The sequence below is a fragment of the Aaosphaeria arxii genome (genome assembly GCF_010015735.1).
Source record: "Aaosphaeria arxii CBS 175.79 unplaced genomic scaffold BU24scaffold_4, whole genome shotgun sequence".
In the NCBI taxonomy this organism is placed as follows: domain Eukaryota; kingdom Fungi; phylum Ascomycota; class Dothideomycetes; order Pleosporales; genus Aaosphaeria; species Aaosphaeria arxii.
This window is the reverse complement of record NW_022983477.1, coordinates 1,818,702-1,845,873: the sequence shown is the minus strand read 5'-3', so window position 1 is coordinate 1,845,873 and position 27,172 is coordinate 1,818,702. Positions and strand designations below refer to the sequence as shown.

The following is a 27,172-nucleotide window of genomic DNA, read 5'->3' as shown; positions in this document are numbered from 1 at the left end:
GTTTGTTGCTGAGAAGGTGGAGGAAGCGGCTCGCGTATCCAGTGGCTGAGGTGAACAACTGATGACGAAGCTTAGCGCGAACCCAGGTAACTACTGTGGTCTTGCCCGTGCATCAAGCTTCAACCTCTCACCACAACACCTTCGAGCTTTACCATCCCTCTATTATCCCGGATCGCTATCGATCTGCGGTTTACGCGAGTCTCGCGAGTAGTCTGATTGACGCGCGACGTCTTGTTCATCATGTTTTCCGGGTCGAACTCCTATTTAGGGGGTGGGAACAGCGCCCGACCTGGACAGCCTCAGTATGGCCAGCAGCAGCAACAGCAGCAGCAGCCATTTCAGCAGTCTGGAGGCTTCCAAGGTGGATTGGGTCCCCAGCCAACGGGCTTCGGCGGAGGGCCCATGCAACCGCAGTTTACGGGTTTCCCTGGACAGCAGCAGAACTTTGGGCAGCCGCAACAGCAGCAACCCCAATTCACGGGATTTCCGGGTCAACAGGCACAATCGTTTCAACAGCAGCCCCAGCAGCAGCAGTCTTTTCAGACTGGCGCGCCGCCTCCGCCTCCTCCGAAGCAAATGCCCCAACCGACGGGAATGACCTCCTCCCAGATGGCCGACTCCTTTCGCGGGACATCATCGTCCAAACCCCCACCACCGCCCGCGAAGACGAACAAGATTCCGAACATTCGACTTTCTTTCATAACTGCTCAAGATCAGGCCAAGTTTGAGCAGTTGTTCAAATCTGCTGCGGGAGATGCTCAGGCACTATCTGGAGACCAAGCACGAGACCTGCTCATGCGGTCCAGGCTATCCGGAGATGCCCTCTCTCATATCTGGTTGGTGAAAGTGTGTGGATATAATTGTGCTTTTTAACTGACTTTCAAAAGGACTCTATCGGATACGACCAAGTCAGGCCAATTGTTGTTCCCTGAATTTGCGCTTGCCATGTATCTTTGCAATCTCAAGCTGACTGGAAAGGACATACCGAACAACTTACCCGACCGCGTGAAGAACGAGGTTTCTAGTATGGTAGATATCATATCGTTCGGCGTGGCAGAAGATGAGTCGTCCCGGCCGGCCCCTGGGGGTGGTCAGAGTTCTGGTCAAATACCCACAATCCAGCAACCGCAGCCCCAGGCTTCAAACAGTCAACTGCTGTCATCGTTGGTTTCTCAACCGACCGGGTTCAATCAGTCCCAATTAGGACCTCAGCCGACTGGATTCCAGCCGCAGCCGACAGGCTTTGGCCAGGCACAGAACACCGGCTACACTGGGCCCCGTCCGCCTATGCCACCCATGCCTACCGGCTTCGCTCCCGGTCTTTCTCCGAATCAGACTGGCCTGGCTCCTTTGAATGCGCAACCTACCGGCGTCCCTGGACAGTGGGGTTTAGTCAATAACCCAGCTACAGGACTTCCAAACATTGAGGCTCTGACTCAGCGAATGATGCCCCAGACAGGGCGTGAGGGCGGCAACTACACCACTGCCGGGCTCAGTGGCAATGCCAAGATTCCTTGGGCAATCACGAAAGGCGAGAAGAAGCTGTATGACGATACCTTCAAAGCCTGGGACGGATTCGGCAAAGGGTTCATTAGCGGCGAGCAAGCCATTGAGATCTTTGGCCAAAGTGGTTTGCCTAAACCTGATCTGGAAGCTGTTTGGACTCTGGCAGATTCTACGGATAGGGGCCGACTTAACCTTGACGAATTTGCCGTGGCAATGCATCTCATTTACAGAAAATTGAACGGATATCCTGTTCCAAATCGACTACCTCCGGAGCTCATTCCCCCGTCTACCCGCAATCTCAACGAGTCCATCGGTACTATGAAGTCACTCCTGTCAAGAGATGCCGAGGAGAGAAAGAATTCCGGTGCTTTCCTACAGCCCCAGCGAACCGGTGTCAGCTATCTCAAATCACATTCATTCCGTGCGGGTAGCCCAGCTGCTGGAGGACGCAAAGACGCAACTGTGTTCCGAAACAATGACGACAGCATCGGCTACAAATCAAGCGCAAGGCGCCGACTTGGAGCAGGCGGGCGCTCGCCTTCTCCTGCGACGCCATCGTCCCCAGGCTCGGAGCGGTCCCAGGATGACTTGACTGTCGATCAGCTCAAGAAATTGGTGCGAGAGAAACAGATTCTCTTGGATGCTATGGACATCCGTGACGAGAATGCAGCCGATGAAGATGATGCACTTGATAGACGTGATCGAAGGGAAGCCGAGGATCTCTATCGACGCATTCGTAGGATCCAGGAAGATATCGATGCGCACCCCCAGGCCTCTTTGAGGTCGAGCGACTCCGATGCTGAACGCCGGGCACTCAAGCGACAGTTGCAGAAATTGACTGATCGTCTACCGGAATTGGCCTCAAGTGTCCGTCGGGCAGAGCGCGAGATCGCGGACGCGCAGTTGGAGCTCTTCAGGCTGAAGGACGCAAAAGCTCACCCAGGCTCTGCTTCCACCATCGTGGGCACAGGTCCAGGTGGTGCCGTTACTGAAGCAGACCGATTGAAGGCCCGCGCGAAGGCCATGATGCAAGCGCGCTCTGCTGCTCTCACTGGAAAGCCCGTACCTGCGAGCGATGACACTGGTGCGGCTGCTGAGCGCCTGGAGAAGGAAACTTCTCGCATTCGATCCGAGAGGGAGAGCAATGAACATATGATCCGTGACGTAGAGGACAGCGTGCGCGAATATACTAGTGGACTGGAGGCAAGCCTTAAAGAAGGGGGACATGATAGTACCAGCGAACATGAACGCCGCCGATGGGAAGACGGCCTCGGCGTGGAAGACGAAGTCAAGGACTTCATCTTTGATCTTCAACGTAGCAGCCGAGCATCTCGAATTCGCAAAGAAGATTCCTCGCGTGATACGTACAGGTCCACCTCCCGTTCTGGAGAGAATGAGACGCGATCTACCTCAGCACGGTACGAAAGTTCTGCCAGAAGCCCGGAGCCTACGTCGCGTCCGTCGCCCAGCCCGGCTTCTGGGGGCTCATACTCTTCATACAAGACACCCGAGGATCGCGCAGCTTTTATCAAGCAGCAAGCAGAACAGCGCATGGCGGAGCGCCTTGCTGCCCTTGGTCTCCGTGCGCCAACGAAGGCAGGAGAGTCGCCTCAGGAGCGCCAGGAGCGTGAGAAGAAGGAAAGAGAGGACAAGCTCAAGCATGCCGAAGAAGAAGATGCTCGCCGAGAACAAGAGAGACAGAGAAGGCTAAACGATGAGAGCATTGCCCCGCCCAGTGCACCCAAGTCCAGTGGCAAGAAGCCTCCTCCTCCGCCAGTATCGCGAAAGAACAAGTCCGAAGTCGCTCAGCATGATGCTAGGCAAGCGGATGCCGAAGCAAAGCGTGCAGAGAACGAGATCGCCGAGAAGGCGCTTCGCGAACAGCAGCAAGCACAGGAAGCAGAGAGGAAACGCCTCGAGTACGTGAAAGTAACATTGTTTGCTAGAATCTTTGCTAATGAGAATGACAGGGATGAGGAGCGTCAACAGGAAGCTGAGCTCGCCGAAGAGCGGGAAGCTGCTCAAGCCCGACTACGAGCTTTGGAAGAACAATTCCAACAAGGCAAGATTAAGAAAGAAGAGGAGAAGCGTCGCAAGAAAGCCGCTCAGCGTGAAGCCAAGGACAAAGAGTCACGACTTGCTGCTCAACGCGCAGAGATCGAAGCTGCACGAGAGCGAGAGCGTCAGTTGCAGCTGCAATTGGAGAGTCTTGACGATGACGATTCCTCGGACGACGAAGGCCCAGAGAGCATCACTCCGCATGATGCCACTCCCACTGCAAGCCAGGAAATACCTCGTGAGCCAACCGTAACAGCACCAGCAGCACCATCCATTCCCTCTGCTCCGCCTCTACCGCGCCAGAATAGTACGCCGCCATCATCTATTGCCAGCCCTCCAACATCATCTCTTACCAGCCCTCATGCTGGTTTGGGAGACACCGAGACGAAGAATCCCTTCCTCAAGAAGATGGCCATGTCCAATCAAGAGCATAACCCAGTGTCCACGCCACCAGCTGCCCCAAGCAGCAGCAGCGAGGTCTCGACCAATCCATTCCATCGCTTGACACAAGAGAATGCCAACAAGACCACACTCCCAGAGCCTGCCGCACCTCCTGCCCGAACCCGAGGCCGCCCAGACGATGATGACTGGTCTGTCGTTGATTCTGACGACGACTCGTCTGATGACGATGATGCTCCTCAGGGTGGTGCCAAGCAGCTTGCATCCATCTTGTTTGGCACTATGGCTCCTCCACGCCCATTGTCCGCAATGGATAATAAGAGCTCTCGCGCAGACAGTCCAGCGGTATCTTCCCCTGCTGCGGGCATACCACCTCCTCCTCCCATGCCATCTGGAGGTGCTCCCCCTCCCCCTCCTGGACCACCCCCACCCCCTGCTGGTGGACCTCCACCTCCACCACCGATGCCAACTTCATCTGCCAGGCCTGCTGGCGCTCCTGATCGTGGTGCTCTACTAGGCCAGATTCAAATGGGTAAGGGCTTGAGGAAAGTTGAAACAAAGGACAGAAGTCAAGCATCAACTGCAGGTAGAGTTTTGTAGATTACTACTTGTTGTGAGCGTGGTCATTTTGTAATATAGCCGATTGTTAATAAATTGATAAGTTGCATTGTATCTTTGTTCTGCGACGCCAGTGCCTTCAGGGGTGTTCTACTATTGTCGTTTAGCGCGACGCCAAGCACTCACCGTCATTCGTCATACATCGCGCGTGAACTCCGCAACAACGAACAAACGTAAACCTTTTTCTTGAGATATACGATGCGGTGACAATGAGTAACAACTCCAAGTGCAACTCAGACACTGACCAGGATCTCTGGGGGAAAGATCATCCTCGCGATGCATGGATCCAAATCTGCTTCTCTCTGAGTCTTGGTCTGATTGCTTTCTTTACCTTCTGTGTATGTGCCCTTTGTCGTACAGGTTTTCTGTCAAAGCTAATCGAGCCTGTAGTTCCTTCGACCCCGATGGAAAGGTTTATACGCTGCGCGAAAGAAGCAGATAGGCCGCGAAACCGCTCTTCCTGATCTTCCGGACAGTACATTTGGGTGGATACTGCCATTATGGAGGATTACGGATGAGCAGGTTTTGGCTTCTGCTGGCCTTGACGCCTACGTGGTAAGCGCATCCTTGTTATTCGTGAGAAGGGCCTGGTTCTGATTGATTTAGTATCTTGCCTTCTTCAAAATGGCTATCAAGTTCTTCCTCATCTCGCTCTTCTTCGGCCTCGTCGTAATCAAACCTGTCCACGATACACACAAAAAGCCTCCGCGAAAAGATCTCCTCCCTAATCCGCCCGATCCCGTAGCTTTGACTACGCATCTGGAAGTTCGGTCAAGCTGGGAAACTCTAAGTCAGGATTTCTATGGATATTCTAACGATTACCTGTGGATGTATCTTGTCTTTGCATACTTATTCACGGGCATAATTCTCTATCTCATTGTTTCGGAGACAAGGAGGATCATTGAGGTCAGGCAGGAGTATTTGGGTAGCCAAACAACGATCACGGATCGCACCATAAGACTGTCGGGTGTTCCCCTTGATCTGCGGTCCGAAGAGAAGATCAAGGACTTTATCGAGAATTTGGAAATTGGCAAAGTAACGAGCGTGACGCTCTGCAAGAATTGGAAAGAGCTTGATGATCGCGTTTTTCAGAGGAATGCGACGCTGAGGCAGCTGGAAGAAGCTTGGACAGTATATTTAGGTAAAAGAAGGGTTGAACGGAGCCTTGAGACACTTCCAGTAGTTCAACCTCTGCCACCAGGCCCGGAGGTCGGCGTTGACAACGATGGCGATAACGAAAGTAGTCAGCTTCTGAATGACACCGAGCGAGACCCTGATTATATCCCGCCATACTCTCGACAGCGACCGATGGCCAAGATCTGGTATGGGCGCTTCAAATTGCGATATAGAAGCGTAGATGCTATCAATTACTACGAGGAAAAGCTTCGCAGACTTGATGACGATATCAAGATCCTTCGTAAGAAGGACTTTGAGCCAACCCCGCTAGCTTTCGTCACAATGGACAGCGTTGCCAGCGCTCAGATGGCCATCCAGGCCGTTTTGGACCCTTCCCCGCTTCAACTTCTGGCCTCCACCAGCCCATCTCCTTTAGATGTTGTTTGGCCAAACACGTATTTACCCCGGTCTAAACGTATGCTTAGAGCTTGGAGCATTACTGTCTTCATCGGTATCTTGAGCATTTTTTGGACAGTTTTGCTTGTCCCTATTGCTGGTGCTCTCAATGTCTGTCTTATTCTGGAAGTATTCCCACGACTCGGACAGATTCTACTTGACCACCCGGTCTTGAAAACTTTGGTGAATGCTCAAGTTCCTACCTTGGCTGTTACTCTCTTGAACGTTCTCGTACCCTTCTTATATGACTGTAAGTATTCATCTGTGACGTATTAGCTTTTACTTACAATTATAGGGCTCGCGAATCAACAAGGCATGATTTCACAGGGCGACGTTGAGCTCTCTGTCATCTCAAAGAACTTCTTCTTTACATTCTTCAATTTCTTCGTGCTTTTCACAATGTTGGGGACGGCGTCAAACGTCTTCACTCTGTTCGAGCAATTTGGAGAGAAGTTTTCCAGCGCCACAGAATTTGCAAAAGCTCTTGCAACTTCTCTATCCAAATTGATCGGCTTCTACACGAATTACGTTATTCTCCAGGGTTTTGGTCTCTTTCCTCTGCGTCTGATGGAGATTGGTGCGCTCTCATTGTACCCTATCAATTTGATTGGAGCAAAGACTCCTCGAGGTATGTGGATCCAGTCTTCATGCGACCTGCAGTTCTCACTCATTCTTTTCTTTAGATTATGCCGAATTAGTGCAGCCTCCGGTTTTCAGTTATGGATTCTTCCTTCCACAGACCATTCTCATCTTCATTATCTGTCTTGTATACAGCGTACTTGAGGACTCGTGGAAAATCCTCCTGACCGGCCTAGCTTATTTCTTCATCGGCCACTTCGTCCATAAGTATCAACTTCTGTATGCGATGGAGCACCGACAACATTCTACAGGCAAGGGATGGATGATGATGTGCGATCGTGTTATTGTTGGAGTAGTGATGTTCCAGATCACTATGGCAAGCCAACTCGGATTCCTCAACGCATGGAGGCGAGCTGGTATGGTCGCTCCTCTAATTCTTGGAACCATTTGGTTTGCGTATAACTACAGTCGTACCTATAGACCGTTGATGAAGTTCATCGCGTTACGAAGCCTTCGAAGCGTTGAGCGCTCCGATCTAGGGCGGGCCGTGCAAGAAGAACGCTTCACGCTTGGTCGAGGTCGCATTTCCGGAATCGGCCGACAAACCCTCGACGAAGCTCGAGAAAGTGGATTGCGTTTTGAGAGCCCGTGTCTGACGATGCCGTAAGTGGAATTCGATACTGTTCCAGGATCATTGAAAGATACTAATTCAACTTTATCTGCAGGCTTGATGACTTGTGGATTGTCGACAAACGTGCACGATCTGAGAATGGATCTGTGACACATAGCTCCAACGGTGACGGTGACGCATAGACTTCCCTGATGTACAATCGTAGGTAAATATGTATATGTTGGTGGAATATTCGTTGTTTCAAGTTGTACAGAGCGGCAATCGCTGCCTCATACTTTCTGCGTTCTACTTTCCTATTCTGAATTGCTTTATACCCATACCCATTTGACTCTTTCCTGGTAGCGTTCAGCCACCTACCAATACCTTCCTGATCTTGTATATATGTCAGCACTGCTAAGTTACCGTAATGTTACTTCACCATCCTCAGTCACCGACATTCCATGCAAGATCGTTCTTCTTACTCACCAGTCATTCATTCAAGTCACCTTCCAGGGTAGCTTTTGAAGCTCTCGAACACTAATCCTATTGCTCTATTCTTATGCAAACATCTTACTCGGGTTGCAATATATTCAAATACTTCGAACCCAGGCGTCGGCGCTTCCACCGCAGGAGGTGCTGTACTAGGCGGTGCGACAACGACTTCACAGATCTATATCTCTCGAGGTGTAGCCAGCACCAAATCCACGCCTAATCTTCCTATTTGCGATTATCCTATAGTGCCACCAGCACCATCTCTACGCCCTTGCGCTCCGCCTAGACGGCACTCAGAACTGTCATTTCCGATCTCTCCTACAATGCCATTACTATCGGAAGAGAGTGCACCAAGCAATGCATCCACTTCCCAAATACCCAGACGACTAGATGATCCTATTCCTATGCCCACAAGGTCTGGGGATTTTACAGTATCCACAAAGTCTCCCAGACGGTCCGACGGATTGCGCCACGCACTTTTACGACACCCACGTCTAGATATTACAAGTCGCGATCAATCGCCCCCTAAAGAAAAACCTAATCGACGAAGAACCACCTCCTCATCGACCACGTATTCCAAAAGAAGAGTGGCTTTTAACAAGGTTATCAACTCGATTTTCCCTAATAATCCACCATCAACTCCACATCTCGGCCGGCAAGACTCTCTCGAGAAGTGTACACACCTTGCAAAATCGTCACCCAGTGACTCTTTACGCAGCTTGGATGTGGTTTCTCCCGGCACCTTTTTGTTCAGCGGTCCGAGCCTGAAATCAGCTTGTTCCGATTCCGTCAGGTCGAACCGTTCGCGTCTTCCAAGCTGGGCAGAGAGCAGCGTTGGCACAAATTCGCCTGGTCGCAGACAATCGTCAATGTCAGGTCCTAACGGGCGTTCAAACGCCATGAGTGATTCTATCATGGAGCCTCTTGTTGAGCACGGAGTAACCAGGACCATGTCCGATGTTCTGCTCACGGACGACGCGCACAATTGCGAGACTATGCCTTTCACATCTGAGTCTAATATACAGTATAGCCTCCAGCAAGCTAGTTGTCCGAGAACAAATGAAACAGATAGTGCTGCCTCAACCCCTGCAGAAGTTCTGCTTCCACACCTAGATTCCTCCTTGAAAGCCGTAATACACGCTAAGTCTCCCTCGCAGCTCTCTATTTCACACAAGCTACCAATCGAGATCCTACACATGATATACAAGTGGCTTCACCCTAGAGATTTCAACGCTGCCCGACACACTTGCTCAACCTGGATGAGGGCTAGCCTTGACGCCACACTTTTGTCGATAATGCTGAAGCGTAATGGATATCGGAGTGCAAGTGTCGTCGATCAATGTCAAAGAATAGCTCAACTTCAAGGTCTCACTAGTCTGACTGGTGTAGATTCTGAATGGACACTAAGCAGATATTTGTCAAGAGAATGTGCGCTTTCTGCGGGCTGGACTGGTAATGGGCTTAGTATTGCATCCCCTTCGAAAGTTTTTGCGAATATATTCGAGACCGACTTTTCTGATCTAGCAAATGGATGGTCAGGTTCGAGTTCACGCAAGACTTCTGCACTTTTGTTTACTACGAGCACTTGCGGGCGTTTCCTGTTGATCGCGCGGGAAACCTTGCTATATGTCTACGATATTTGCAGTGGGGTGGGACTGCAACCTCTTACTTGCGTAATATGCCCGAGAAGAGTCATCTCGACAAGTATGAATGCGAGTAGTGGCAGATATGCCGTAGCCGCTCTTCTCGAAGGCAGATTGGGTATGGTATGTGAGCTCACAGACAAAAAAGAATTCCACACGGATGTTATGCCACAAAATCGAGAAGAAGCCAATCCGGTCACTTTCAATTCGATTGCTGTCCAAGCGAATCGAGACGCAATCGTTGTACAGGACACGGTTGACGAGCATGCCCGAAGTCAAGATTGGGTCAATCACACCTGGAACCTTGTCCTCCGTGGTGTACCTACTACGAAATCTAGGACTGAATCCCTGACGAAACGCGCAAGCAAAGGTCTCATACCAATTGAGACCGGTGCTTCGACCTTCTACCGACGGTTGTGTTCGCAAGATGATCCTCCTCGTAGTGTAGCTATTTGTCCCCAGCGGCGGTGTGTTGCCTTCGGTTGTTCATCAGGCATAGAATTACACTGGGTAGATGCTGCGACGGGGCAGAGCCTTACTCGTTGGTTCCCTCTGACTGCCCCTTCGGACTACCTATATTTTCTTGCCCCTCGCTACGATCTCGAGTCAGCGAAGAAACTACGATTGATCTCTAGCGCTGCTCATCCTCTAGAGCGACCTGCGATAAGTCGCAAATTCCGCTCCCCTTGTTCAACATTAATACCTCTGCAAGATGCACTGGAATTTGAGCGGTACAATCGCCACGACAATCTCGGATATGATCACTATCATGCAGTGCCCCTAAGCGACGGGTACCATATTCTCTTCATTGATCCTACCAGCGCTGAATTATTCATTGGCTGTAATGCACCCATTGGTAGCCCGATGAAGTTGATCCGCAAGATTAGGCTTGCAGCACCATATAAGAACATGATCCCTCATGTTTACACAGCTGCATCTGACTTGACATGGGGTGCACGCATCGTCGCCGTATTCGGGAGTAGTGTTGTATTCTACACTGTTCCGCCAGATGTTCTTTTGTATTCGCAAGCGGAGCAAACTACAAATTTTAGATCAACTGCGTATCACGAGCCACACTCTATCAGAGACCGTATTGGAGTACAGGGCCATGATGACTGGTTGAACTGGTGGACAGGTTCGAGCTCAGGATCTGGGCAAGCCCAAGTATCAGATTGGCCCCTCACGATCCAGGGATCGACCATTGGCACATTGCGAGGTATATGCGATATAGCACTTTTTACCTACCCTGAACTCACTGTTTGGGCTTTCTCACTTGATTCAAAGGCCAAAACTTGGCGAGTACAGAACCCGACGAGAGCAAAATGCCAGCTACGCAATTTAGTATCCGAGGATGGATTAGTACACAGTTTCGACAAAAAATTCGAACCTTCCAGTACCCATGAGACATTTTTAGAAGCGCAATTGGATACACATGTAGATCCCGAAGATCTCGCTTTTGAGGGTTCGGCTGGATCCGATACCAGGACAACTGCATTTGAAGTCAAGCATTACCCAAAGGCATTGAACATAGAACTAGACAAAGACATAACGTCTTTGACAGCCACGGACTCTGCATTGGATGGATGGTACGATGTGGATGGGAATGTCGCTATACTAGACAATCAAAGGCGCCGCGCCTCTTCTCGACGCTCGGTTTGGTGACATGATTCCAACAGTCAGCCGTTGTTGTTGGTTTTATACCTCTCTTGAATCAATACTGCTAATTTTACTCCGTAAATACCTATGTAATTCTTTATCTTCTTTACATATCAGTGACAGACCATTCTTTGTGAGTGAATTAACGCGAACGCGCTGTCACATGATATGCTATTAGTGCCAAGAACGCATTGACCTAGAAGCATAGGAACTTTGTGTCTCCAAGGTGTACCTTGTCGATTAAAGAACACAGTACAGAATCACGTTGACAATTGCGTCAGCCACTTTCAGGTTTTCGACTGTCCTTACTGCTCAGTAGCGACGTCAGTCCTGCATCAACGTGTGCAAAATGTCCGATATGAACGTCAGCGACCACATCAAGACGCAGCACAATCGCATGCTTCATGAAGCCAACCAAGAGCTTGCGCGACAAGTGAACGAGCTTGTCGAATACCAGATCGAGAATCCCGAGCTCAAGAGCTCTACGAACAACGCGGATGTCGAGAAAGAGAAGGCCGTGAAGAGGGAGATTGAGAACCGGAAGAAGGCGATCCGCGCGCAGTTGGCCGTGATCAAGTCCTTATACAGACAAAGCGTGATCAGAGTGAGGGAAGAGAAGGCACAAACATCGGACAGTAGGAATGTCAACGATACCCTCATCCTTCAGTTACACAATCTGAAGTATGAGGAGCAAAGTCTTTCTTCCGAGATATCAGCTGCGCAGAACTACGAGTGAGTCTCTGTTCCATACGCGTATCTGGGTTGGTGTTCTAACTATACTTGCAGTCACAAGTACATGAAACTCCCACTCATTTCCGTGGAAGAATTTCTCGAACTTTTCCCCGATCACCAAGAGTCCTCCGAGCATGATATCATGACCGCGCGCATCGAGCATGAATATCAGGTCCGTATGAAGTTGGAGGAGCGGAGGCAGGAGAAGCTCAAGCAGAAACAAATGCTCATTGCGGAGGTCAAGAAGCGCAAGGACGATCTCACGAAGCTCGATGGCATGTTGGAGAGATTCATCGAGGCCGCCGCTCCCATCCAGAAGGTCCTCGCCACGGAGTAGAATCGTCTCCCCGCTAGTGCGAATTATATTCAACACAACCGTTGCTCCATTCCAGAAGTATGACGGTGGCCAAAAGAACCCCGGTCCTGGCTACACGAAGCCGCGTAGTTTCCGAACCCATACTACGCCAATGTACTCCAGCGTACGTCCCATGCTTGAAGCAGAGCTAGTCACCGGCACGTTGATTTGGATGACATATCGAAGTACGGCCGGGGCATACAGACCAGCCGAGCTGCTATGCGGATGGATCGGTCGACAAGTCTCGACGTTACACCATCCTAGCGTACATATTCCAGCATCTATTACTCATAGGGAGAAGTCCAAGAAGCTTTCGCGTGATATGCACGCCATAAAGGAACCTCGCACCCGAATTCTCCAGCACTATCAGCCTCGATCTTGACAACATCAGGCTGCTGTTATATCGTCCGGTCACAAAACGATATAGGGGCTTATTAAAGAATCCCAGACCTAACTGGGCTACCTCTCGCAACGGATACGAATCAGTAGCGTCAGGAATATTGGCAGTTAAATCAAATAAAACTTGCATCCTTCCAAGTATCATCTTACACTGCTGCGTGCGCGAGCCTGCAATATCCCATTTGCCTATACTACTATTTTGACTTTCTTGAAATTGTAATCTCTGCCGTTTCCAAAAGATGACCAGGGTAATCCAATACTGTCCAATGAGTGAAATATTAAGCATAAGCATGAGTCACTTCATCAGCAAGGCTGGAGCAAGGTGAACTGTTCGATGAGGAGTAGGCTATTTCTGGGCAGCCAGGGTTGCAAAGCCTGGCATCATGATTTGGACTCGCGGAGCAAAATCAACTGATATTGAGCGGTCTTTGAAACAACCTTAATTCTGTTTCTATGCAGAGTACAAATGACGAAGTTTATCATACTCGAGGATGAACCATTCCCGGACTTAGCGACATAAGGACCCACGCACCCACGTCCCTTAGATGCCTAACCAGCTAGCGCGGAGTGAACCATGTCTGTGGAATCTTTATCGATAGGCTGCCGGCATTAGCGTCTTGGTATTGCGAACGCATTCGAGTTGGGTCGCGTCGTCCCAAGGTCTCTCTCTCCGCCACCAGTCACTACATTTCTCCCATCTTTCACCTCGATTTGCGCTATGGCGACCGTACACGTAGTAGCGGACGTTAAAAGCGCTCATGCGCATGATGCTGCCATAAAATATCTAGCTCCGAATCATGGGCCTTCATTTGGTCGTAGAGAGCGCCCATTAGAGGAGTGGAACCTGGCTGGCCCAGATATTTCGACTTTACCGGATCCTCTAACGACCATATGGAAATGTCTCGCCCCGAATGGATCAGAACAAAGCACAAGTGGAAATCAGCCGCCGCCCAAAAGAAGGAAATCGAATAATGGTGGCAGTGTCGGGTTGCAATCTGTTGACGATTTTGATGAATCGCGGAGCGTGGTTCTTGCGAGAGTATCTATTGATCTGGTATGAACCCTTCTATAGCTATCGAGAACGAGATTATCCGTCTAACATACGTGAAGAAATTTCCAGCTGCAACTCTCACACCGAAAAGCTCACCAACATCCACGAATACCCCCCCGCAATCGCTCGCTGTCACGTTTGAACAATTCTCTCAACTTTCCGAGCATGAGTTTCGATTTACAATATGGAACCCCGAGAACCCGAGAACCGGAATCGATCTCATTGCCACGACCGCCCAGTCCATTACCCCCGCACAGTCGCACCTCAAGACCATTGGACGGGACCAGTGCACAACAGAGAATGGAAGGAAGCGTGTCGTAAAACTTGGCGCAAGTTTTAGTAGATGTGTGGTCAGGCATACGAATAGTGGCAATCTAAGACTGGATGCTGAACTTCGATATCTGGTCGGGTTCCCCATCGTGGAGAGCATGCCCGCATCCAGCTCTGTGGTCAAAAAGGACACAGAGTATTTACAAAGATATCTTCCCGATCCGTCTGGAGAAGTTACAAAACCATGGCAATTATCCGACTTTTATGATGCGGTTCATGTTCCGCCGCAAGACCTAGAGGTTTCACCACATATCGACAAGAGTCTTTTAGAGACACCGTTATTCCCTTTTCAGCAGCGAGCAGTAGATTGGTTACTACGACGTGAAGGCGTGGCCTTCGGATCACAGGGACTTCAGCCATTGGGGATCCCACCTCCACCACCAGTTTCATTTCGATCCATCCAGGATGCTGATGGTAAGGATTGCTGCGTTTCGGACGCTCGGGGCCTTATTGTTCGGGATACTGGATCAGTCAGTGATGGATCTGTTTCTATTAAGGGAGGTATATTGGCCGAAGAAATGGGTTTGGGCAAGACCGTGGAAATGATCGCACTAATAAGCCATCACAAGCGCCTTATCCAAGAGGAAAACGTTTTCGATTCCTATACTGGAACGACTGTGAAGGCATCAGGATCAACACTGATAATTACACCGCCCTCAATTCTGCATCAGTGGAAAAAGGAGATTAACTCTCATGCTCCAGAGCTCAAGGTCTTGCATTACCAAGGCCTACCAGCTGCGACTGCGCCGCGAAAGGAACATGCAAAAGCCACTGTGGAGTATTTGATGGAGTTCGATATAATTTTGACTACGTATGCCGTACTTTCTCGAGAAGTCCATTTTGCGAAGCCTCCCCCTGACCGGTCGCTTCGTACTGAAAAGCGACATCCCGCAAGGAGAAGTCCTCTGGTAGAGATATCTTGGTGGCGTGTCTGCCTAGATGAGGCGCAGATGGTAGAAAGTGGAGTAAGTCAGGCAGCCACTGTGGCACGTCTTATTCCGAGGTGCAATGCATGGGCAGTATCTGGAACTCCACTAGCCAAGAACATTCACGATCTTCGTGGTCTGCTCATGTTCTTACGCTACGAACCGTTCGCCAGTCACAAAGGTGTTTGGGACCGGCTTGATCAGAATTCCTTTCAAACACTGTTCAACCAAATTACCCTGCGCCATTCCAAGGATAGGATCCGAGATGAACTACGCCTGCCTCCTCAGAAGCGTGTTGTCATAACCATGCCTTTCACTGCAATCGAAGAGCAGAACTACTCAGAAATGATCCGACACATGTGTGACACTTGTGGCCTATCACCAGAGGGAAATCCAACATCCGACGATTATGACCCCGCTGATCCAGAGATCCTCGAGCGCATGCGCGATTGGCTTGTCAGATTGCGTCAAACATGTCTGCATGCGCATGTAGGTAGGAAGAATAGGAAAGCACTAGGAGCTAAAAACGGTCCCCTTCGAACGGTTCACGAAGTTCTCGAAGTTATGATCGAGCAGAACGACACCAACTTGAAAGCCGAGGCTAGAGAGTACATTCTTGCGCGGATGCGGAGCGGCCACGTGAAGGGAAATGCAAAAGACAATGAGCAGCGAAGCGAGACTGCGTTGCCGTATTACGAGCATGCCCTCGCAGACGCCGAGAATTATGTCGCGATTTGTCGAAGCGAACTTGCCGTGGAGAAGGAAAAACTCGGTGCAACTATCGACGAAGAGCTTGAAGCAGGTGAGGATGATGCAGACGAAAAGAATTTGGGACGTCTGCCAACCATCCGAAAATCGCTCCGTTCGTTCCTGGAGCTTGAACATGCTTGTCGATTCTTCATTGGCACGAGTTATTATCAGAAAAAGATCAATGAAAATCTGACTAAGCCTGACTCCGAGAACTTTCATGTACTGGAAAAGCTCGAGGTGGAGTGGTACGACAAAGCAAAGGTCATTCGACGCGAGCTTCTTCGCGACTCAGAGAGAAGGGCACAGCAACATATGAAGAGAATTACCCTGCGTAAGCCCTTCCAACAACTTCCCGAAGTGAAAGACTTGGAAGACCTCGGAGGAATCGAGAGTCGAAAGATCCTTGACACGATGGATAGCATCTCCGACCTTCTCAATGCACAGGCCAAACAACTAAAGACGTGGCGTCAAAAGGTAGTGGATATATTACTGATGCCCCTTGTGGACGAGGATGAAGAGGGCAAGGAGACGACGGGTGAAGAATATGAAGACTCTACCAAAGTTCAGGATGAGCTTTATGTCTACATCATGGCTCTGCGAACACTTATAGCAGACCGAAGTACCATGGTGAACGGGCTTAATGATATCCTTGTGGACCATGAGCTGAAAATGGCGGAGGCAGCCGCACGAAGTACCGAAGAACCCAGGGGGCACGCTCCAGAGCTTGTGCTCGAGGTAGTCAAGATCCGGAGCGAACTCAAGCCGACAGCTATCGTGGGATCTCTGAAAGGCGTCATCTCAGGAGTGCGCTCGCTAATCACGAGCCTCCAATGGCGGGCAGATGGTGGGGACACCGGAGCAGCCGCTGAGCTTGCGGTTGCCCAGAAGCAGTTCACGGAGATTCAAAGAATCTCCAATGAGCAGACAGAAGCAATCAAGGAACTCGAGAAAGAACAGGACCTGTTCCGTGGAGCCATGAACCAGCGACTGGAATTTTACCGCCAACTCCAGCACATCTCTGATACCGTAGCACCGTGGAAAGAAGACCTTGATCCAGTGTTCGACGTCATCAGCTTCAGACAGCTGCAGAAGAAACAGGCAGATTGTAGTTCTCGGCTCAATGGGTACAAAACCAAACACAATTATCTGACGAATTTGCGCCAAGAGAACGAACAGGAAGATGTCAAGCACGAATGCATCATCTGCCAGGACAACTTCGAGATTGGAGTGCTTACTTCATGTGGACACAAGTATTGCAAGGAGTGCATCAATCAGTGGTGGCACCAGCATCGCAGCTGCCCCCTGTGCAAGATGAGGCTGCGAACGAGAGACTTCAAGGACATCAACTTCAAACCAAGCGAGATCAAAGCGCAGGAAGAAAACCATGGCCAGATCCTTTCCCCTCAAGGCTCGTCACCAGGCTCGTCCAGCTCATCCATATATTCCGACATCAGCGATTCCGTAATGAAGGAGATCAAAACGATCGACCTGAGCGGTTCATACGGCACCAAAGTCGACATGATCGCGCGCCACCTCATCTGGATCCGCAACAACGACCCAGGCGCGAAGTCCATCGTCTTCTCCCAGTTCGGCGACTTCCTAGAAGTGCTCCGCGAGGCGCTGAAGACGTGGAAGATCGGCGCGACCAGCATCCGCGACAAGAACGGCATCGACAACTTCCTCGCCGACCCAGCCGTCGAGTGCTTCCTCCTCGACGCAAAGTCCGACTCGTCGGGCCTCAACCTCGTCAACGCTACCTACGTCTTCCTGTGCGAGCCGCTCATCAACCCGGCCATCGAGTTGCAGGCCATCGCGCGTGTGCATCGAATCGGCCAGCGTCGCCCGACCACCGTGTTCATGTACCTTGTTAGTGACACGGTAGAGGAGGCCATCTACGACATATCTGTCGGACGCCGCCTAGAGCACATGGGCAAGTCTTCAGCGTCGACATCAGGCAGCGCGACGCCGATACTACAAGAAAAGACGCTCGACGCTGCGAATTCACTCGAACTAGAGGCAGCGCCCGTGAAGCAGTTGCTACGGAAGAAGGGCGACGGAGAAGTCGTGCAAGCAGAAGACCTATGGAACTGTCTGTTCGGAAAGCCCAGGAGGAAGCAGCAGCAACAGCAGCGCGTGCTCCTAGACCGCGAGGTTAGTCGCCATCTGCGTGCCGACGCCGCGGAAGGACGAGCAGAAGCCGCCTCCGCCCAGGCGGACGATCTGTCGATACAGACAGTCCGTACCCTTGGGGTTGACAATCCCTCAGGTGCCACGGAGGCGTGTCCATCGCGACAAGAATAGCGCGCATGGAGCTAGCGCGTGTTGGGATCTGGCAGTCGAGATGTTGATGCACGGCATTTAGCAGAAACACAATGATACGGAGTTAATGTACACGGACATCGGATATAGATACCCCCTCCAGATTTAACTACGAGACGCGAAGGAGCGTTTTGGGCTAATGTTTGGATGATGAATTGGATCGCTGCGTCGGAACTTAGTCGGGGGACCAATCATGAATCAATCAATCTTTTTGAATTTCCTCCGTTTTTGTCCCTTCGCTCGTTGTACAGAGGATAGGCACGTCAGGTCGTCCGCCTGCCAGTATCATGTACACTTTAACCTTATCCAGTTGCTTTACAGCAAATAAGAGGCTGTAGATGCACATATTCTGGCTTGTATCTGCTAAAAACGCTAACAGGAGTATCGACCCGACGTGCCTACCCTCTCCTCTGTAGACTCAGGTGCTCGTGATCTTGCAAGTCTTTCTCAAGCATCGTAGGTATAATTAGCATGTCTTTACTTCATATCTAGCTCTGCTTCAATTTGCACGTATCAAGTATCCATACGCGGTGCATGGCAAGAAGTCACGAATTCTTCCGGCCTCAGGCGAAGATCGGAGGATGTTACAAAGGGCGTCGCGGCGCGCATGCATGTCGGCATCTGTCATTCAGCTCAATGGCTGCCAAGAGGATGGGGATTGCAACTCAAGGCTGCCCACATGTCCCGCGCCCCGTTCCATTTTTTTCGGGTGGAGGAAAAGGAAAAATTTCTGGTACCGAGATGGCCATGTGGACGGCGCCACGGGTGTGTAGCATAGTTGCATCTTGTGTGCCATGTCACAGACTCACAGTGCCTGGTGTGGTGCAAGGCTTGTTAACTCTCTGGGAAGTGTGAGAAAAAGGAAGCCAAACATGAGAAACGTCGGTGACTCGGCAAGCCCGATACAATACGGGGTACTCATGGTGAGTAATAATCGGGGGAACGACGGGAGCGTCATTTGGTAGCGGTAAGCAGCGAAATGTGCATCTTGAAAATTGGGAGTCATCCAGTTAACTCTGGGCAACTTTGGCGTCCATCATGGTGTAATTTATCGATTCCGGTGTAAGAACTGTGGATTCTGTAAGACTTTGGGCTGTACTGAATTGATGTCTGATGCCCTCTTTGGGTAGGCCTTCGCGGTGAGCTTATTGGTTGCAGTGCATTAGTGCATCCATTGGATCTTATCAATCTGTCACCGGTTGGGGAAATGCTGTTGAGACAGTTTTCAAAGCAATTGAAAGATGCTTTCTCAGTTATAGTAGATCGATGATTTGCTGTATTCACGTATCTGTTTGCAGAGAGAGGATGTTGTGCTTGTGGTTCGGCGGACGTCAAGATGCATTGGAATTTGGAACTCAGTGGTACAGTGCCTGATCCGTACCAAAATCGATCTTTGAAACACGTGGGATCATTGATCAATGCCCTACCTAGTGGTACAACTACCGTACCATGGAAACGGAGTCTTGCTCATTTGTTAGAGCATGAGAGCGAGATTCGTGCAAGTAGTAGCAATTGTCTCCGATTGACGTCTTGATGAATGGCCGGCCCACTGCGACCGCTTGGTCGGCATATCGGCGGCGGGCAGCCACCGACATCTCGTTTCGCATTGATACGCACATACGGCCGGATTAGATCATAACGTTATGGTCTGAGATGAATGCATGCTTCAACGCACGTATTTGTCGCTGTCATGGGTCGGATGATCGATGCTCAAGTTTCAGAATGCAACCAACCAACAGAGAAGAGTGATCGTCCTCTTACTTTCGAAGATTGAATTCAAACTGCTGCACGGAGTTAGATGTTGTCAAGGCCCAGCAGCTGTGATGCATTGCAAAAGAAATAAATGAAAGAAGATTAGGCCAGTATGGTGTGCTCGTTTTCCGGACGAATCTCTATGGCCAAGGTAAGCACTGAGTAGGCGTGTGAAGTATTCTGGATGCCTTATACACCAGCAGACAGGCATTCGAAGGTCCACCATTATTGACCCGCGAATGGTAGCAATCTATCACACAGTCCAGTTGGTGGGTGCAGCATTCAGTAGTAGAGCCTGTAGAGGAGAGATGGGCGAAGGGCGGGTGATCCTGCGGGAACGCTATTTCGGAACCAGGAAAGGATAGGTCGCATCTTTCCACGCATTCCAGGCATCAGGGTTTCCCAAGCATCTCAGCCATCGCGACCGAGTCCAGGTGTGTGGGTCCGGAAGTAAGCTCTGGTCTTGTTCGAGTAGTTGTCCAAGGGGAAGAAGGCCAGGGTGCAAGTGCCACAGGTCAAGCAAATCCTTTTTCGACTTTCTTTCGCTTATTTTTTGGTCCGAGTGAAGAATTTGACTATGGAGGGACAAGTAGGGGTGACTAGGGGGTACTAGGTATCTCTCGTACGCTGCTTGGTCTTGCTTGTTTGCTGCCAGAGTAACCAGACCATGGCCAGCCACTTAGCGCACTCTATCGCGACATCGCCTTCTCTGATTGGTCGGCTCGCTTTCCACGGATTCCTCCCATACTCTCTTCACGCTCATGTCGTTGTCTCGTCGACTCGGTGATTGGAGTCAACACATTAGTGTACGCCCTCTATTTGCCGTTGATCTTGATGTGTACCATGTGCAGCTGCATCGATGCATCACCCTCATCGTCATCATCTGCGTGGTAGCCACGAGTAGATTAACATCGTGCAGCAGCCGATTCGCGCGTCGGGTCATGACTCCATGAATCCATGAACACAACACGGACAAACCCCGACCGTATTTGTGCGACGTCCTCTCTGGCCTCAAGTCCACGTTTTTCAGGCCGTGCCTACCTGGCTGGAGTCATTGCGACTGGTCGTACTGGCTCCGCTAGCAGCTCCAGTGGTTGGACGGGGTGGTGAAAAGGGAGGATTGGTCTAGACTAGTAGACAGGCCGCCTCAATCGTTGAGGAATGATAGGACGGGGCTAACTCGAAAAATACGTTGATGTGCAGTAAAATACGTACATTCCCGTGCGTAGGCCGTAGCGCACCAACTCTAATTCAATGCAGTCAAATTTGTCTGCCTAATGCCACCCTGAAGTGGTGATGTTACCGGACGAAAAAAGGAGAGGTGATGGGAAACGCCCCTTTTGACAATTGGTTGTGGCTTATTCGTGACGGATGGTTATCATTACTAGGCCCCTTTTGCAAGAGAACTGCGAGATCGCCTAATCATACAATACGTGTATGTGATGATCGCAGGCCTGTTCTGTGTTTGCTCTTCAACTGTTCTAGACGCTAAAGGTATGACATGTATTTTTGTGTGCAGTAATCGCAATGTTTGCTCTGTCTCCGTTTCGACGCTTGTATGTACCTACACTTCATCAACAAATGAACTATGACTCAGTTAATGCTCACATATTTCTACGTGAGGGAGAGAGGAGGTCGTAACTGAGTTGGACTGTTAGAGTATGACTGGGTTTGTGTTGACTTGTAGGTGGGTAACTAATAATGGGTCAGGTTGGGTTGGTTGTTGAGGGGCGACGGTCACCTGCATTCACCGATACGCCGACCAGATGGAACGGAATTAAGAGTGCGCTAAACCATCTCGGGAGATCGGTGTGGTATGGGTCATCGACCTCCCTCCGGTGTATTTTCTCGAATTGTTCCATTTTCGATTTCTTCCAATCCCCATCATTCATTCACTCTCTACTCCGTAGTCACTCTCTATTCTTCTACTCCACTGTGTACCGCCTTAACCTCCTGGGGTCCCTGGTTCCGTCTTTTGTCGCATGGACAAGAAACAACGGCTCTGATCAGCCAGCCCTAACTAAACTCCGCCCGTTCTTGCTTGCTTGCTTGTACATACCCTATTAATTCTTTCTTTCCCTAGTGACTGTACCTTTCTCTCCCTCCTTCTACAAGTATACATATAGCTTCGCGCTCCCTTCTGCCTTACGTCGTTCTTTTCTAATCATCAACCCTTTCCGTCCTACTTTCAACAACTCTTCCTCTCCCCTTGCCTGACACGTGCAAACAGTATCTCGCCCCTGGGTAGAGAATAGTAGCACATAATACAGGATACCTTCCCTCACGCAATTCCCAATGGTTGAACAAAACACCAAGGATAATCTCCGTGCTCCCAGCATGGCCGACAGTGAAAAGACTGCCACTCAAAGTGTCGAGCCATCGGTGCTCGACACCAAGGTACCTGCAGAGAGCACGATGCCTTCTGCTGCTGTCTCAGAGCGCGCACCATCCGTTGAGCCTGACACCAAGCAACCGCAAGAGAAGGCTGAAAACAGCGATGACGAGGACAATTTCGAATACCCCAAGGCATGGAGATTAACGGTTATCTCTATTGCTCTGTGTCTCTCAGTTTTCTGTATGGCACTGGTGAGTGGCGCTCCACCTCGTGAGGATCGGGATCGCATGTACTGACAACTCTCCCCCACAGGACAACACCATTATCGCAACCGCAATCCCTCGAATCACCGATCAATTCAAGACTCTGAATGATGTCGGTTGGTATGGTTCCTCCTACCTCCTCACCACTTGCGCAACCCAATTGATCTACGGCAAATTGTATACCTTTTATTCGATCAAATGGGTCTACATTTCCGCACTGTTCATCTTCGAGCTTGGTAGTTTGATCTGCGGTGTTGCTCCCAACTCAACTGCTTTGATTATCGGACGTGCTATTGCTGGTGTTGGTGCTGCTGGTATCTTTTCTGGTGCTATCCTCATTATCGCCTCCACCGTTCCTCTGCGACAGCGACCGACATACATGGGAATGATCGGTGGAATGTACGGTATTGCCTCCGTTGCTGGCCCTCTCATGGGTGGTGCTTTCACCGACCACCTCACCTGGCGCTGGTGCTTCTATATCAACCTTCCTTTCGGTGCTGTTACCGCAGCCTTCATCATTCCCTTCTTCAACGTTACGCGCCGCGGCAAGAAGAGCGATGCCACCTTCGTTCAGCAGCTCCAGAAACTCGATCTTCACGGTACAGCTCTCTTCCTTCCCGCCATTGTCTGCTTGCTTCTCGCACTCCAGTGGGGAGGTAGCAAGTACGAGTGGGGCAGTGGTCGCATTATCGCCCTTCTTGTCCTTTTCGGCGTCCTCATCATCGGCTTCATCGTGGTCCAGTGGTGGAAGGGCGAAGATGCCACAGTTCCCCCTCGTGTCTTCCTCAACCGCAACGTTTGGGGATCTGCCTGGTTCGGTGCCATGTTGGGAGCTGCTTTCTTCATCCTCGTCTACTACCTCCCCATCTGGTTCCAGGCCATCAAGGGCGTTTCTGCCACCAAGTCTGGAATTATGAACCTTCCCGCCATCCTTGGTCTTGTCATCATCTCCATGTTGGCTGGTGGTGCTGTCACCGCTATTGGTTACTACACTCCTTTCATGCTTACTAGCTCTGTCCTCATGGCTGTTGGCGCTGGCCTCCTCTCGACTTTCGAGACCAACACTGGCCACTCCATGTGGATCGGATACCAGTTCATCTTCGGTGCCGGTGTCGGTTTTGGCATGCAGCAGACTCTAGTCTGTGTCCAGACCGTCCTCCCAGACGACGACATTCCCATTGGAACTGCCATCATGATGTTCGCTCAGACCCTCGGTGGTGCTCTGTTCATCTCCGTCGGCCAGAACGTTTTCACCAACCAACTCATCAAGAACCTCAAGTCCGTCGTTCCAGACCTCAACCCTGCCATCGTTCTCAGCGTCGGCGCCACTGAGCTCAAGAACGCCATCCCCCAGCAGTACCTCAAGGGTGTGCTCCAAGCCTACAACCTTTCCCTCACCCAAACCTTCTACGTCTCCTGCGCTGCAGCATCCTTGTCCATCATCGGCGCTGCATTCGTCCAGTGGAAGAGCATGAAGGGCAAGCAGATCCAGATGGCCGCCGCCTAAGTCTTCGAGTTCGAGAACGTTTCCACCCCACATGATACCCAACTTCACGAATTTTGGATCCGACAAATCTTTTATTATTATTGCATCAGTCGAATTCAGCATGGCGTTTCTTCCTTTTTTCTTTTTTCCCTACATCGTCATTAATTCCCTTTTGGACAACGGATCGCCTAGATCTACCATAGAAAGTTTGTAATAGACACACACACATCCGGGCAAGGCAGCGCTGATCGAGAAACGATCATTCGTACCCCCCGCCGATTTCCCCCCTCCTGTTTTTTTCAGTTCGATCTCTTTTACTATATATACCTCATATATTGGTTCTCGGCTTAGCACAGCACGGCATAGCTAGAATATTGGTGGCAGTTGTCGTTGTGAAGGTCATTTTGCGACTGACGCGACAGAATGTACGATCAGCTAGCGGTTTTATCACGCTGGCGATGAAGGAAGAAATAAAAAGCATATTAAACACTTCCATCCTGCCGAACTGTATTTGTTGTGAATCTGTTCCTGTGTGATTTGTTTGATGATATATACCAGTGATCGACTGCAAACAATTGATAGAGAATGTGAGGTGGAAATTCTGATCAAATTGTCTTACACTTCTCAATGGACAGACCAGTATGCTCAATGTGATGATTGCCGTTCGCTCGATGATCAGTAAAAGGTTTTCATTTGAATAATTAAGATAAGATCGATTATCGATATGCATTTATATTCTTCCATCGTCGTGGTCATCTTCTTCGTTCGTTCAATTCTTTCGAAAAGTCTTGACGATTTCCTCCTTCTATGCGTGAAACCATTCCGTTCTTATAGATATGTAGATGGTAGTCCATTATTTGGGGTATTTTGTACGACCATGCATCCATTTTGTCTCTCTTGTTACAGAATCTCCCTCCCTCTTTCTATCTTTGGACTCTTTGCTTCATTGGCAGAGCTGATTGTTTGATTGAGTCGTACTCACCGCTTCGCGCCCGTTCCGTCGAACTTGGGCTCGATGAGGTCGGGGATCTGCTCGGGCTTGACGTTGCCCTCGAGGATGTTGTAGACGGCGGTGAAGAGCGGGTAGTCCTGCTCGATGCCCTGGCTCTTGAGGAACTCGTGGACCTCGTACGCGGTGCTGGTGCCCTGGAGCTTCTGGCCGTTGAGGTCCTCGCGCTCAATGTCGAAGATGCTCTTGCCCGTCGCGGTCGCCTTCTTGGCGCAGCGGAAGTTGCGGCCGCCCATGCACGATGTTATCACGTCGGCGACGCCGCAGCTCTCCTCCGTGAACGTGCTGGTCTTGACCGAGTCCTCGAAGAAGGCCTTGCCGAAGGCGACCATCTCCAGGATGCCCACGCGCATGACGGCGGCTTTGGCGTTGTCTCCCCAGCCGAGTCCGTCGACGAAACCGGCGGCGAGGGCGATGATGTTCTTCAGAGCGCCACCGAGAGAGACGCCTGCTACATCGTCGACTATGCGGACGTGGAAATAGGGGCGGTGGAAGAGCTTGCGAACGTTCTCGTGCGACAGGGGAGGGTATTCTGAGGGGAGAGCCTTGAGTCTCGCGGATCGAGCGCTGGGGATAGGTTTGCTGGGAGAGATGAGATCGACCTGTGACGAAGTCGGCGAGCCACTTGGTGTTGGGGCACGCGAGTCCATGGGTGGGGGGTCGTATGCCACCGTGGTCTCCGAGTACTTCTCCTGTGCAATCTCGGAGGCAATGTTGGCTCCTGAGAGTGCTCCACAGTAGATGCTCAGGCGCATGCCAATGGTCTCCGACATGAGCCTGATGCCACTCTCACCGACATCCACACCCTTCGTGCAGCAGATTGCGCGTGCATAGGGAACAATGTGCCCCTTCAACTGATCACAAACTCTAGGAATGAACTGATGAGGAAGGACGAAAACGAGAATGGTCGAATCTTTGACCGAGCTGACGACATCCGGATCGGCAACGACGTTGGGAGGAAGTGTAATGTTGGGGAGATACTTGACGTTCTCGTGGATGGTGTTGATCAATTGGGAGAGCTTCTGAGGCTTGTTTGCGGTCTCCGATCCGGGGTCGTAATGGCGAGATTCCTTTGGGATGGTGACATCCTCCTCGTAGACCCACATACGCACTGTCTGGTCAAACAGATTTGGGTTTTCCTTGACGTTCTCGGCGACGAGTTTGGACATGGTAGTGCCCCTGCGTGACCGTTAGTGTAAGGCCCCGAAGAGATCGCCGAACATGTGTTCGTCATGGGAAACTGGATTGCGTTCGTTCGACCAAGATCCCTCCCGGTGATTTGGGGGGCGGGATATTGTACGATGTGCAAGCCACTTTTTATCCAATATTGGATACAATGCGGGTAGTACGTACCAGTTGCCAGACCCGACAATGGTCACCTTGTGCTTCTTGGGGGCTCCTAAGGTAGCCATGATTGTTCGTTTCTGTTCGAGAATTGCGGGTCTGTGGACAAGATTGTACCGGGTCGTAGCGGTTGATGCTGTCAATGGGATTTGGGAGGGACGAAGTGCGGCGAAGGAGGGTGAGAGGTGGTGACACGCAGGGAAAGGATTGAACGACGTCAACGTTCGGCGTGAAGCGAAAGAAGCCACTTTAAGTAGTCTTTTGCTGTATGCTGAGGGTTCTAGACATTGAGAGCAAGCCAATGGTCAACAAAAATAAAGTCTTGGCCACGCCGAGGCACTCAATGGTAACTCACCTCGTGAGCACGGAAGTGACGGGGCGGGCCTCGGTTTCCTGTGATTCTGATACGTCGGCGAGTCCGAAGGATGTGAAATTTATGAGGAGGATTGTGCGAGCTTTGGAGCTTGGTATATATTTGAGGCAAGAGGCAAATGATGAGTGGTGGTAGATGTTGAGAGAGAGGGCAGTAGGAAGGGTCAGGAGGAAGAAAGGATAGCGGGCGTATATGCCTTTGGTGTTGGGAAATGTTATTGGAGCAAAACTGCCATGTGAGGTCAGTTGGTCAACAGTAACTGAAAAAGTGTGGAGGGGTCTTGTACGCTAACTGAGATGGGCAGTAGCGGTCAATCATGGACCAATCATGGACATCTACTCCAGATTCCAGTAGGTATGTACATAGGTACCTTTGAATGCAGAGTTGAAGATAGCTATATCATATATCATTGCTGCTGTAGATAGTGGTAGAGATAATGAATGTTGAACTGCAGACTAGTTGCCTGTGCAGATGGAAAGCATACATAGGATTGATTAACTGATGCCGCGCAAGGATGTGTCGACAATTGTCCGACTGCACATGCACCTCCGCCATACATATTACAAGGTACCTAGCTGAAGATTACGCAGACCAGGTAGCTTTTCCCCTCATATC

At 50.6% G+C, this 27,172-nt stretch overlaps 7 protein-coding genes across 7 annotated transcripts; 6 read left to right on the top strand and 1 right to left on the bottom strand.

The window, feature by feature from the left end:
- Positions 1-130: 130 nt before the first annotated feature.
- On the top strand, positions 131-4,628 carry BU24DRAFT_391177 (uncharacterized protein). The gene is made up of 3 exons (XM_033525101.1): positions 131-836; positions 888-3,425; positions 3,477-4,628. Exons 1-3 carry the CDS (start codon positions 241-243, stop codon positions 4,561-4,563), a joined length of 4,221 nt encoding a protein of 1,406 aa, XP_033384212.1. The 5' UTR covers positions 131-240; the 3' UTR covers positions 4,564-4,628.
- Positions 4,629-4,748: 120 nt separating this feature from the next.
- Positions 4,749-7,798, top strand: BU24DRAFT_422176 (DUF221-domain-containing protein). Its single transcript, XM_033527925.1, has 6 exons — positions 4,749-4,919; positions 4,972-5,136; positions 5,188-6,403; positions 6,449-6,781; positions 6,837-7,395; positions 7,458-7,798. Exons 1-6 carry the CDS (start codon positions 4,791-4,793, stop codon positions 7,543-7,545), a joined length of 2,490 nt encoding a protein of 829 aa, XP_033384211.1. The 5' UTR covers positions 4,749-4,790; the 3' UTR covers positions 7,546-7,798.
- A 153-nt stretch (positions 7,799-7,951) lies between these two features.
- Positions 7,952-11,139, top strand: BU24DRAFT_391174 (uncharacterized protein; the record flags this gene model as incomplete). The annotated part of the gene is made up of 3 exons (XM_033525100.1): positions 7,952-8,878; positions 8,948-10,488; positions 10,582-11,139. The coding sequence occupies exons 1-3, from the start codon at positions 8,158-8,160 to the stop codon at positions 11,137-11,139; spliced, it is 2,820 nt and encodes a 939-aa protein (XP_033384210.1). The 5' UTR covers positions 7,952-8,157.
- Positions 11,140-11,482: 343 nt separating this feature from the next.
- On the top strand, positions 11,483-12,202 carry BU24DRAFT_462091 (uncharacterized protein; the record flags this gene model as incomplete). The annotated part of the gene is made up of 2 exons (XM_033531958.1): positions 11,483-11,865; positions 11,920-12,202. 2 exons carry the CDS (start codon positions 11,483-11,485, stop codon positions 12,200-12,202), a joined length of 666 nt encoding a protein of 221 aa, XP_033384209.1.
- A 907-nt stretch (positions 12,203-13,109) lies between these two features.
- Positions 13,110-18,202, top strand: BU24DRAFT_422174 (ATP-dependent DNA helicase). Its single transcript, XM_033527924.1, has 2 exons — positions 13,110-13,673; positions 13,730-18,202. The coding sequence occupies exons 1-2, from the start codon at positions 13,338-13,340 to the stop codon at positions 17,975-17,977; spliced, it is 4,584 nt and encodes a 1,527-aa protein (XP_033384208.1). The 5' UTR covers positions 13,110-13,337; the 3' UTR covers positions 17,978-18,202.
- Positions 18,203-21,619: 3,417 nt separating this feature from the next.
- BU24DRAFT_369769 (MFS general substrate transporter) lies at positions 21,620-24,325 on the top strand. The gene is made up of 2 exons (XM_033524409.1): positions 21,620-22,333; positions 22,395-24,325. Exons 1-2 carry the CDS (start codon positions 22,043-22,045, stop codon positions 23,850-23,852), a joined length of 1,749 nt encoding a protein of 582 aa, XP_033384207.1. The 5' UTR covers positions 21,620-22,042; the 3' UTR covers positions 23,853-24,325.
- A 478-nt stretch (positions 24,326-24,803) lies between these two features.
- Positions 24,804-26,393, bottom strand: BU24DRAFT_186783 (glycerol-3-phosphate dehydrogenase-like protein). Its single transcript, XM_033521671.1, has 2 exons — positions 26,194-26,393; positions 24,804-26,019 (listed from the first exon to the last, which is right to left on the bottom strand). The coding sequence occupies exons 1-2, from the start codon at positions 26,250-26,252 to the stop codon at positions 24,810-24,812; spliced, it is 1,269 nt and encodes a 422-aa protein (XP_033384206.1). The 5' UTR covers positions 26,253-26,393; the 3' UTR covers positions 24,804-24,809.
- Between the last annotated feature and the right edge of the window lie 779 nt (positions 26,394-27,172).

Excerpts from the sequence above, each read along its gene's own strand:
- BU24DRAFT_422174 (XM_033527924.1), top strand. The coding sequence starts at position 13,338 with ATGGCGACCGTACACGTAGTAGCGGACGTTAAAAGCGCTCATGCGCAT. Across the intron at positions 13,674-13,729 it reads CGAGAGTATCTATTGATCTG|AAATTTCCAGCTGCAACTCT; the intron begins GTATGAACCCTT and ends ACATACGTGAAG.
- BU24DRAFT_391177 (XM_033525101.1), top strand. The coding sequence starts at position 241 with ATGTTTTCCGGGTCGAACTCCTATTTAGGGGGTGGGAACAGCGCCCGA. Across the intron at positions 837-887 it reads GATGCCCTCTCTCATATCTG|GACTCTATCGGATACGACCA; the intron begins GTTGGTGAAAGT and ends GACTTTCAAAAG. Across the intron at positions 3,426-3,476 it reads GCAGAGAGGAAACGCCTCGA|GGATGAGGAGCGTCAACAGG; the intron begins GTACGTGAAAGT and ends TGAGAATGACAG.
- BU24DRAFT_422176 (XM_033527925.1), top strand. The coding sequence starts at position 4,791 with ATGAGTAACAACTCCAAGTGCAACTCAGACACTGACCAGGATCTCTGG. Across the intron at positions 5,137-5,187 it reads CTGGCCTTGACGCCTACGTG|TATCTTGCCTTCTTCAAAAT; the intron begins GTAAGCGCATCC and ends TGATTGATTTAG. Across the intron at positions 6,404-6,448 it reads CGTACCCTTCTTATATGACT|GGCTCGCGAATCAACAAGGC; the intron begins GTAAGTATTCAT and ends TTACAATTATAG.
- BU24DRAFT_369769 (XM_033524409.1), top strand. The coding sequence starts at position 22,043 with ATGGTTGAACAAAACACCAAGGATAATCTCCGTGCTCCCAGCATGGCC. Across the intron at positions 22,334-22,394 it reads CAGTTTTCTGTATGGCACTG|GACAACACCATTATCGCAAC; the intron begins GTGAGTGGCGCT and ends TCTCCCCCACAG.
- BU24DRAFT_186783 (XM_033521671.1), bottom strand. The coding sequence starts at position 26,252 with ATGGCTACCTTAGGAGCCCCCAAGAAGCACAAGGTGACCATTGTCGGG. Across the intron at positions 26,020-26,193 it reads ATTGTCGGGTCTGGCAACTG|GGGCACTACCATGTCCAAAC; the intron begins GTACGTACTACC and ends ACGGTCACGCAG.